Here is a 12420-nt window from a genome sequence, read left to right on the forward strand (position 1 = left end):
ATGGATTACTGTAAGGGCGGAAAGCCCACCTCCACACGCAAATCGGGTATCCACTCACCACTTCATAAGATATTGTTTGATAAATATATTAATGAGAGTAGAAGTGAATAAACCTCATCCCCAGGAGTTGAATTAAAATCACCAGCAACAATCACGGAAGGCGTGCAGCTAAATTTATTGGCAATGACGTCCTTGAACCGAGATAGTCTTGATAGAAGATACTTCACCTGAGCAAGCTTCACATCAACCCATGCAGGATCCCTGCAAATGAATTTATTTTCTAATTTAAGATTCTTTTGCAGAGAATAACTGAATAAGGTTAAATGATGAGAGAGAGAGAGAGAGAGAGAGAGAGAGAGAGAGAGATGAATAACAACATAAAAGAACAAAACATAGAAATATTTTCATGCTAAGTTTGAAGATGCAACAAAAGAAGCACCTACTGTTGTTCCCACAAAAATGCCATAGAAATGATAAAATTCCTGGTGTAAAAATGAAGGAAACGTTAATGTTCGGGTGAGCACAACGAGTAGGGAAAAAAGTTAGAAATAAATAGGAGAGAAATTTCATTGAAATCTTCATGATTTCTCTATGGGCTATAATGCTATATACATGCTTGGCCTTTCATAAAAATCAACCATTAGACAACTACGAATAAAAATTGAAGAGTAATGCTAGCTCCCCAATAGAATCCCAAAAGCTTTGGATTTTATGGAACCTTATGCATTCGTTTATGTGGCAGCTCAGATGGCCTATAAAAAAGGGGAAGCAAACAAGCATGATGTTGCGGTCAACACAAATTGAGAAAAGGCATTTTAGGGTTTAGGTTTATTTTGGGAGAATAGATTTATCTAAAATCAAATACAAAATACTTGCCTTATAAAGACCAAAAATATATTTATTTAATTAGATTTTAATATTAAAGATTTTGAGTAGTCAAGCTCAATTAATTTAAAATGCACTAATTGCTCAAATTAATTGAAGTATAATTAATAAATGACAAATAATGTAATTATTTATCGAGTGTTGTTAATAGAACATTTCTACTTTTATGATTTAATATTTCTCATAATATATTATAGTGAGTATTAGGTTAAAACTAAAAAATATATTAAAAAGAAAGGAGAAAGAATAGAACCAACTCTTCCCTCACGCATTTTAATAGGCAAGAGAAGGGGTAGATCAAAAGTAGGAGAGGGAGAGAAAGGGGCAATGAGAGTGAGATCAAGAGCGAGAACACACAAGAGAGTGAGAGGGCATGGAAGATATTGAATGCCACAAGCTCTAAGCATGAGAGGATACAAAGCAAGGCAGTAATGCAAGTTGCGAGCATGGAGGAGTTGGAAGCATATTTCTTCTTCCTCCGGGTAGAAATTAAGGTAAACTTAAACCTAATCTAGTTTCACTTTTCTCCTTGAAAGAAAATTGATTTAAATAAAAACTCATGCTAGGATTTTACAAAGAGATATATGGAATCTCAGAGTGTTTAGAAGGAAAATTATTTTCAGTTTGCTTGCAAGCCTGAATTTATGAAAAGAACCCTAAGTTCCTTTAATTCATGGTTAAAATGAAATTAGCTATGGTTGGTGTCTGACTCTAGGTTGCCCCTTAAGATTGATGCATGGTAGCTCTTAAAAGTCCAATGAATATTTTCACTTAATATTTATTTATAAGATAGTCAAATGAACTAGAGAAGGCTATTAAATACTTTATATCAAGAAAAACCTATTATTACATTAGAGGGAAAATGAATGAAAAAGGTCATAAATGATTTCTTGTGTTTAGACATGAAACTAATAGTAATTAAGTTATTAAGTTGTGGAGGAATGTTAAGATGTGCCAAGGTACTAAATTTGCCAAAAACTGTTATATTAGTGAGCATTTAACCCCGCGAAGCATTCTCGGACATTTGTGTTTGTAACTTTAACACGTTGACTGGAACACATGCAGGCTAAAATATTTTAGTGTATTTCTGTAACGAATATAACACATTGAATAATGCTTATACACATGCATAATGTATTTCGCATTTTATACTTAAATGATCTACATGCATGTGCCTTATGATTACTATGTTAATATAAGAATTCACAATTCTTACATAATATATCAAATCTTTCTTAGGGGACTCTGACTTACAAAAGCGATCATTTATATAGATATTAGGAATTTTGCACTATCAACATTGAATAGCCCACCCAACCTTTGCTTCCCAAAGTCATATATCTTGTTAGTATCATTGCTTCGCAATTTTCCAAATTCTATTTAAACTTTTCCATGACTAGATATACTACCCCTTGCATACAATAATCCTTTGAATGTTTAAGGTCTATTGCAATAACTTTTGAAGCATCTTGTGTCACACCACATGTGTGAAAATGTATGATTTCAATTTGACTAAGGGATGCATCAAACCTATATGTTTTTGGAAACTTAATCCTTTGACTCATAAGAGTATATCTAATGCAAGGATGAATATATGTATATGACTAAGAAGAATGGGTCTACATTTGAAAGTGTTGTCTTTTGACATGGAAGAGATTGTAATTTTCAAAAATGGTTGGTTTAATTATAGAGTATTTGAATCCTTGGATGAGTAATCCTCTACGATAGAAGGATTATAACTCCGCCCGAAAAGAGATTACATGTGTGAAATTTCAAAGTGATTTGAAATATATGTGTATTGGATTCCAGTTTACACATGTTCTTTTAAGCGTAGTTCTCATCATTTCATTTTTTCTAAATTTAATTAAAATTATATACAATTAATTAAAGTGACAAATTGATAGTGTGGGGGTCCAATTTTGTTCAATTAAAATTTCAGCAGCCTCCTAGCATCCCCTCCCAGTGAGGGGAGGTTGGAAAGAGCACTTGCCCTTTTGGTTCGACTCGACTTGATCAAATTAACAGCGAGGAGTTTGGGGGAGCAAATCGACCCCATTATAGGTCTTCGAGTCTTCTAATTGCATGCGCGATTTGATAATTAAGATATTTAATTTAAAATTAAAAATATTTTTTATTCCCCTTGTAAATTTGGCAACCTTTCGGCACCCCTTCCCTTCGAGGGAAGGTTGGGTAGGACACTTGTTCTTTTGGCTCAATCGACCGGATCAAATCAAAAGAGAGAAGTTTGGGGTAGAGAATCGACCCCGAAAATAGTGTTCAATCCACTCGATCGGATCAGATCATCGGCCAAGGGCTTCGGGGGACCGAATCAAACCCAGGACTTCCTTCAATTCTTCACCTGCTACGGTGCCTATTTTAAAATCCCTTATCTTTTATTTTTTATTTCATTCTATTATATATATAATAGAGAAATGGAGAGATGGGAGAGTCAGGACGGAGACGGGGACGGATGGGAGTCACGCACGGCGGCAAGCCAGAGTCGGGTCGGCCTGGTTCGGCCGGAGGAGTCAACGAGTTCAGTTAGGGCATGACGGCCAGTGTGGCTAGAGGTCGGGCTTGACGTGTAGAGGTGGAAGTCGGCTAGGGCTCGACAGTCAATGTGGTTGGATCGAAGGTTGGAGTCAGCAGTGTGGCTCGGCGTTGGGGGTTGTAGAGTCGGCGGTGAAGAGCAACATGAAGAGGTATTCGCCGAGATAAGGAGCAAAGGGAGGCGGCGACTGGTGTTGCTTGGGCACGATAGCTCGGGCTTCGTATGCCTGAGGTAAGTTTACAAAATCTCCAGCTATTTGAATGCTTGTCTTTTATTTTGCCGTGGGAGGGGGTTTTGTGTCGTGTGAGTGTGTGTAGGTTTGAGGTCGTGCAATCGTGTGTGAGTCGGTAGGTAGGGTCGTGGGTGGTCGGCAGTTAGAGGTCAACACTCCTGCATACATATCCTTAATGACTTAAATATAAATATTATTAACTCTTTTCTTTACTAGAACTCTCCAGAGCACTTCTCTTAGAACTTTATCATATGCTTTCTCTAAATCAATAAATATCATATATAGATCCACCTTATTCTCTCTATACTTCTCCATCACACCTCTCAATAAATGTATAGCTTCCATAGTAGACCTATCTGGCATGAATCTAAATTGATTTTGAGAAATATTAGTATCATATCATAACCAATACTCAATAACTCTCTCCCACAATTTTAATGATGACACATTAACTTCCTCTATAAGTCACACACTTTTGTGTATCACCTTTATTCTCAAAAATAGGAACCAGCACAATGCTCCATTCATTTAGTATCTTTTTAGTCTTCAAAATAATAGTAAAAAGATTAGTAAGCCAAGAAATTTCTTCATCTCCTAAGCATTCCACACATCTATTGGAATATCATCAAGTCTAATTATTTTTCCACACTTCATTTTCTTCAAAGCCTCTCTAACATTGATTTTTTTTAATACGACGATAAAAACTAAAATTTCTATTTTTATTTAGGATGCTAAGATCACTAAAGTCAATTATATTCTCACAGTTTTCATTTAAAATCTTATAGAAATATCCCATCGACTGATGTTGAATATCCTTTTCAAATAAAAGCATAATTTTTTTTTTATTTTCATCCTTAATGCAGTTCACTTGAATTAGATTTTTACTTCTCCTATTATTTGGCTAACTTATACATATATCTTTCTCCCTCATTAATATATAAATTATTATATAAATTTTTTGTATCGCATATTACTTTTTTAGACTCCTTACGGGCCCCTTTATATATTTCACAATTTTCTGAACTTTTACATCTAAACTAGTTTTTATAACAAAGCATCTTATTTTGATACTTTCTTATATATTTTGATTCCATCCCAACTATTTTTAGCATTAGGAAATTTTTCTTTTGATACTCCAAACACATACTTTGCAACATTCTTAAAAATTGCTCGACTTGCAGGTCAAGTTCAAATTGAGTTTAACAGGTTTGGTTCGAATTTCAAGCCAAGGAACTCGCAAACTATTTCTAGTCTATAGTTGATTGTTCGAGATTCTATTCGATTCAGCTAATAATTAATGTATATTATATACATTTGACATAACACTAATAGAAAGTAATTGTTTTCCATTTGATTGGTGTTTTGTGGCTCATGTAAGAGGCCCAAGGTTAAATCCTTCTCTTAAAACTTATGTTTTTTGCAATTTCGAGTTAACTAGAAAAATGTGATTGAAATGATAAAATTATTGATGTGAAAATAAAGGGAAGGGTAATATAGGTTAAACACCACTAGAATGAATAAAAGTTAGGAATGAATAGAAAAAAATTTTATTGAAGTCTTCATGGCTTTTATGCCTACAAATGCTTGGCCTTTCACAAAGTTCATCCATTGGACAATACAAATAAAAATTCAGGAGTAATGTAACATCCCCCCATAGAATCAAAATATTTTGGAATTTATAAACCCATATGCATTTTTTTATGTGGCTACCCACATAGCCTATACAAAAAGGAAAAGTAAGCACACATGCTGATATTATCCACACAAATCGAGAATGTAGGTTTATTTAGAGTGTAGCATCATTCAAAATAAAAAAAAAATAACGACTAATAACTTTCTAAACAATAACTAAACATGTGGTATATGTCTGTCTAGCTGCATGTTGCGCAAATGCTTTCGAAAAAAAATCACAATATATGCCTTTTGACACCAAGTAATTAATAAGCACACAGGTTGTTCCTCACGCCGAACTGGCACGCTACACATGCTTGAGGATTACTTCCAAAGCTATGAGCTTCTGTGAATTTCTCGCAACTTGGTTGCTGATGGCTTCAAAAATTTCTATAGGAGTGAGAGGCAGAGGGAAATCGAGGCAGAGGGAGGGAGCGTGAGAGCAACCGATGGCATGAGAAGGGCGATGGGACCAGTAATAAAGGAGACGGGACCGGTGCTGCTACGACGGGGTGACAAAGATTGTATTGGGAAGTGCTGTTTTTATTTAGATGTATTGAATAATATATATAGAGAGAGAGAACACTATATTAAATTACTATTTTTTAAAGAAGCATTATAAGTAGTCCATTCTTTTTATCAATGCTTCATTAAATGCCAAACACTCATAAAAAGTTAACTAAATTAAATCACCAATTATTCTTTAGTTGTAGAACAACATCAACATAGTTGGTTGCACTTTTTTCCCTTTGTTTAGCATTCATAACAAATATTGAAAAAGAAAAGAATGGTCTTCTAATTTTGCCTTTATTTTTGAATCAATACGAAATATAAGCTTTGTTTGTTTTATGAAATTGAATCATCATGGTCAGAGAGGGCACAATTCTGTATGGTTAAAAAATGATTGAAATTTTGGATGAAACCTAATTGAACCGGCCTTCAAAATTGAAACCAAATCAGTGAGAAAGAAGAAAACAATAGGTGCATGAATACTCGAAGAAATAAAAGGTGCTTATTATTAGCAGTTCAGTTTAAAATTTAAAAATGTTGTTTATCTTGGATCTATTCTGTTTAATTTGATTAAAATATATATTTATTACACACACTTAAAACAACATAAAGCATACTTGCACCTTATAATTCCAACTTAGAATATAAAACATATTTGCACCTTATCAATCCAACTTAGCACAAACCTCCGACTGTCATGAATGCTCGAAGAAAGAATATTAGACAATTTGAGAGTAAAATTAATTCGGTTACCAGTAGATGTGCGTATTTGCAACAACAAGCACATGTTTAGAAGGATCTTTCAACTTGAAAGCTGCTAGCAAAGCAACACAATCACGCTTCAGCCTCACACATGGATCATCTTGATTTCCACATTCATCATCATCATTTTTGTTTGATGGATCTGTAAAAGGAACCCAAATAAAGTGGGATATAGAACTTTAAAAGAACTATTCTCTTGAAAGAAAAGAATTCCCCTTTACTGCTTGAGGAGATAAATACAAGAAAAGTAATTGCTCACCCAAATTTTCAAATACTCGTAAGAAAAACCGAGTGTGAAAGAAGAGGGATGGATCTAAAAAATAAGTGGAGACAAGGATAGAAAGTGAACACACACAAAAAAGGCAAGGAAAAGAAAGAGATTGCTCACATTGCCACAAACTCTTCACTTCACCATCAACTTCATTGTTGAAGTTGTGTGTAAGGTAGAAAATGTAAAAATAACTCATCAAAATATTTAAGTATTCATACATCTTTCTGCACACAACACGAAAAGCTTGTTTAATATGATAGATTTTCAAACAATATTAAATATTGTGTTGTTCTTTGTTATTTATTGTGCCCAAAAGGGGGCAAGTACTAAATTATTATCACATAATATTGTTTGCTTGCAAATGCTACTTAGAAGCCCCAAAGAGACAATGGCCAAAATGGTAGAAGTTGACTAGGCACTTTAAGTACTAGGCAAATCTATGATGCTTTTTTTATATTACATATGCTTTGTAATGTTTGATTTGCAGGTTTGAGCCTTTTTGGCTTTTCAAATATAATTAATAGAATCTATAAATTATAACTAGGTTGTATAAGATAGATAACTCAACTACCATTTTACTACATTTTTTTGTTGTAATAATTGGACTCTTATGTTATTCTATGATTGAATTTTTATATATTTGATTGATTGTTTATTGAGCGTTTATTAAAAATACATGTTTTTTTTTTCTTCTCTTGTTTTGCTTGGGGAGATGGCCTGGACATATTTTATGTGGTAGGCTCTAAAGATTAAACTTAGTTTTTAAGCAATTAAAAATTTAGGGTTTACGGTTTGCCCTATGAAATCCCAGATGCATCACAATCTAAGAAAATCAATCATAGAATAACACTTTTTTTTTAACAAAATTACATGATTTAAACAAAATAAGATAATTTATAAAAAAAGATCATGTTATGACCTAGTGAGTCGCATGTAAAAACCATCACATTAAATACTTGATAAAAAAATTGCATTGTGAGTTAGCATTTACATGCCTACATGGCCAGGCGTCTTAGCTTAAATGGTCAAACTGTGAATCATATCCTCTTAAGTAAAAAATAGCCTTACCTATCTTGCGCATGTATTGAGACCAGACATGGATGATTTTAAAAATGCTTTGCTGTCTTAACTGATAGTATTTTTCAGGCAGGATTGTAAGTCCATAGCCACTCTGACTTAACTATAGGTGGGGTTTCAAGTTCATAAATCCCTTGCATTCCACTAAATTTAGGTCATAGTTACTATCTCTTGTTAATTCTCACCTTAGATTATGGTTCGAGGCCTATATTTTTTTTTCAGTTACATCATAAGTCCTCAACTTTTTGAGCATTTCCCTCCACTCATGTTGTTGGAATTTAAGCCTCAACTGTCTAAATTAAATTGATCAACTTCAACCTAAATTTAATTTTAAAATGTAAAGATCAATATAAGACAGTTTGAGTATCTCAGAATTTCTCATAATCAAATACTTCTACCTCTTTTGACTTCCATTTCAAAAAATTAATTTTAATTTGATCCAATCTCCATTTAAATTCTCAAAATCAAATCCTTGATAAGAATTTCTAAGAGAAAAATCATATAAAATATTAGCCAATATTTTGATGAAATAATATAAGCCACTATTTTGATCAAAAAAATTTCTAAAGAATAAATCCTTGGGATATAATTAATTATAGGGGTTTGCCCCTCTAGAATACTTGTACCCCAGAAAATAAAACCTACCCAATCACCCAAGAAAATAAAACCTACCCAATCAAATATATTGGATAGGAGAAAATCTCTAGTAAAATATTAAAAAATAAATTTAATTATTAAGTCCATAGAAAAATATTATTTTATTATTTTTATCCCCGGGATAACATTTTCTTTATGTTAAACTTGATCATAAAATGTTTCAATCCGATGAAGATAACAAAATTCTACCATCGGATTTCCAGCAACTTTGGTGAAATTTTCTCTTTTCATCTAAATAGTGGTTTCATAATTCATCTCAAATATTGGCCAACACATTTACAAAAATAATTCTCTGCATTGGATACCTCACCCATTTCAACTTTCTTTGGGTTGAGTGATGACAATACAAGGAAAAAAATGTCTTTAAACTGAATTTTCTAAAAGAAAATATTTTCAAAATGAAATTAGATTTTCTACATCAAACTTCTTAAAAAGTATATATCCAAAGAGATACAATTTCAAATCTTTCTTGTATCATAATTGCGGTGATTGTATAAATTTACAACCAAGCATATAAAGTGGCATGAGATTTCCAAATCTATAAAAAAATTCTCTCATCATTCCTTAGTCCAACCTACAGTTACGATAGTTAGTGATTCAAGTAAATGGTTAGAAAGCCCATAGAGAAAGTACAGTGATTGATTGATGAAGTGATAATTGAATTTAAGAAAATAAAGTAGAAAAGTTGATACAATAAATTTTGTAAATTTAAAAGTCACTTCGGCAAAAATTCAGTAAGATAGAATAGAGGGTAAACTGATCTTTAAATTCAGTGAGTGAGTGTTGACGCATATTTTCATATCGACCCGACCCCGATCGAGCCCAACTAAGCTCAATCGCGCTCGATCAACTCAATTGATTGTAGTCGAGGCAAAATTGACTCAAATTAGACCCCGATTTGATTAAATTAAATGTGTTTTTATCGAATTAAATTTGATTTAATTTAATTAGAATCAAATCAAAACCAATCAAACCACGTCGAGCGCCGCCGAGCCCAATTCGACGCCGATTTGAGTTTAATTTCATGAAATTAACTCTATCGGACCCAAATCGACTCAAATCGATCCAAGTCAAGTTCGATTTGAACTCAATTTCAGCCCAAATCAATCAATTTGGGCTAGATTGAGTCTCAAAATCAAAATTCCGATATATGGCTGAGATTTTATCTCAAATCCTGCCCAACTTTGTGTCAAATCCATAAGGAAATCTACTCAAGTGGTATATCCTTTGTTTTGCGAAATGAGGGAGCCGGATTGGATACACTTGGGCGGCAAGTCAGCCCCTTTGCGTGCGCCTCTAAGAGAGTGAGAGGGAGTGGGGGGGGAGCCATTCAGCTCCATTGTTGTTTACGTTCGGTCCGCCCCGATCCATAGAGCCAGAGAGAGTGGGAGAGAGTGAGGAGAGGCGATTTTTCCCCTTCGTGCGACTCCACCATTCGAATCTCCCCCTCCGCGCGACTCCACCAGGCAGAACCTAGGCGTTTGCGTGCGGCTCTACCGTGTCCAACGAATGCCCCCTTCGTGCGACTCCTCCAGGCGGCAAAGGGAGAAAGGGGGTTTAAGGGTTTGAGATCTTTTCCTCATTCCAAAGAAGAAAATCAAAAGTTAAGCCCTCCATTTGCCTCCTTTCTAAAAAATCAGTAAAGTCAGTGGCTTCTCCCCCTTTCTCCTTCAACTCCAGCGAGTTTGTAGCGAGTTGGAAGCCTCCAAAACCTTCCAAACAGCGAGTTTGTAGGTGCATAAATTTGTTGATTTTGTCTTTTCAACATTCTTGAGCTTGAAACCAAACTCTCAAGCCCTCCTACTTTGTTTGTTAGAGCATCTAACCAACAAACATTACTTCCATGTGTGACACTTTAGAGTCTTCCCAAGCTCCGAATGTTCCCTTACATGAATCATGAAGATCATGTCTTTAAATAACTTACTAGTATTTCTTTATATAGCATAAATTTAATACTCATTTTTTCTATAAATAATTAAATTAACATAACTTAATCTATGGATAAAATTTCATTTGAATATATGCTCTCCATCCCTTTGTATATCTTCCATTTATTATTAAAATGTTTAATATAATCATTTTCAAACTATATAATTTTAGATTAAATTTCCCGAAACATCATTTACTAATTTATAAAAATAATAATAATAATTCACTTTTCCAGACCGTGCCTGCTTGCCGCTTGATCCCTTGCGCACCGTTCGCACAAACCTTTTCCCTTGCTTCCGCTATCACTCTCTCGGTCTCCCTTCCTCCCTCTTTCTCTCTATTTCCTTCCTTCTCCTTCTTCTTCCTCTTAGTTGATGCATTCTTAGTTTCTTTCGCTCATTTGTCGAACTGGATGAAACGAAACGAAGTTATCTCATGTGAGGAGTCGGTACTTTTCGCTCCCGCACGCATTTCCTCACATATCTACACGATTTGATCCCGTCAGTAGCTCTCGCGCCCATGCTCGGCCTGCTCGCTTCGTTCGCTGGACTTCGCCTGCTCGTCCTGCTGCTGTGCCCGGTTTTAGCTAGGGCTAGTTCAACTGAACTAGTTAAGCCAGACTCTTACATCCCTCTTAATCTTTTCCCTTTGCTAAGTTGTCTTTATCAAAAGGACCTCCAACTTCTCTCGTTATTTATGTTCTCTTTTATGGTTGACTTTAAACTAGCATCTTTAATAATATGAACCAATTTTTTTTTTTCAATTTTCCAATGAGATCATCATGAAAATCAACAATAAAAAATGATGAGCTTTACTTTTGCTACAGAGATGATAAAGAAAAAAGGTTGACATATCCCAAAGGCCCTTTCCCTTGGAACTATTTCAACGACAAATCAATCCAATATACAGGTCGATGTGATCTCCCTAGGCTAATGGTTCCAATAGAGATGTCGACAAAACCTCCTTAAGACAATCCAATTAAGCAACAACTAAGTGAGTGCTTTATTTTAGGCTGCAACTAAGTTCTAAGCTATGACACATGTCGAACACGCAGAAATGTGTCTTATTAAAAAACGATTAAATACAAATTGGACACGTGTGTCCGGAAGGTGTGTCTTAAATATTTTATGAATTTTTTTAAATATAATTTATTTTATTTAAATTTTTATTTATTTAAAATATAAAAAATAAATTTGTTTATTTCCTATCCACAACAACAAATCAATTGCCCGCACTTTTTTTTTTCTTTTTTTTCTTTTGTCTTTAATGAATACATGCATAAAATCAATTGCCCGCACTTAATAACCCATTCATCGAATGTTCTCATTTTCATTTCTCTTTGGCGGGTCGTGATTTTGGCTTCACAACAATGTCCAATTTCATCTTAACATCAACGTCTGACGTCATTATAACATCGACGTTTCAAAACCATCTCAATATCAAAGTTTGACACTGTCTTGGCATTGATGCTCGATGCTAGTAATTTTTACACCACAACTTAATAACTCATCGTTGTCCGATATCTTAATAACATCGACGATCAACGCCTTCTCAACATCGACGATCAACGCCCTCTCAACATCAACGACATATGTTCAATACTTACTGCATAACATTGATTCCCAACTCTCGACAGCATTGTCGCCTCCTGTGGGCTCCAAAAATTCGGCCCCAGCCTCCCCGCCGCACGATTTCTTTTTTTTTTGAGCGAGGGGGAGTTTTAACGAACTAAGTTCCGGGGTAAATTTTGGAAGGCAGATAGGTTTGTAGATAAGACACTACCCAGAGATTTCGCCCTCATTTTGCGAGGACTTTATGATCTGAGTTCTGGTTTCCTATAGGCACAAACCCCTATAGTTAATTACCCCTCCCGAT

General features: G+C 34.6%; 1 protein-coding gene across 2 annotated transcripts in view; it reads right to left on the bottom strand.

Annotated features, from left to right (window-relative positions):
• The window catches only part of LOC110105603 (carbon catabolite repressor protein 4 homolog 4), a 43790-nt gene that overhangs the window by 825 nt on the left and 30545 nt on the right, over window positions 1–12420 (bottom strand). For both annotated transcript variants that reach the window (XM_020835166.2, XM_028698231.1), the window contains exons 4-5: window positions 6603–6753; window positions 114–261 (exon numbers count right to left, since the gene is read on the bottom strand). In XM_020835166.2, coding sequence (XP_020690825.1) covers window positions 114–261; window positions 6603–6753 — 299 coding nt within the window. The remainder of the gene's footprint in view (window positions 1–113; window positions 262–6602; window positions 6754–12420) is intronic.

The sequence above is a fragment of the Dendrobium catenatum genome, unplaced genomic scaffold, assembly GCF_001605985.2.
Source record: "Dendrobium catenatum unplaced genomic scaffold, ASM160598v2 fragScaff_scaffold_1056, whole genome shotgun sequence".
NCBI classification, from domain to species: Eukaryota; Viridiplantae; Streptophyta; class Magnoliopsida; order Asparagales; family Orchidaceae; genus Dendrobium; species Dendrobium catenatum.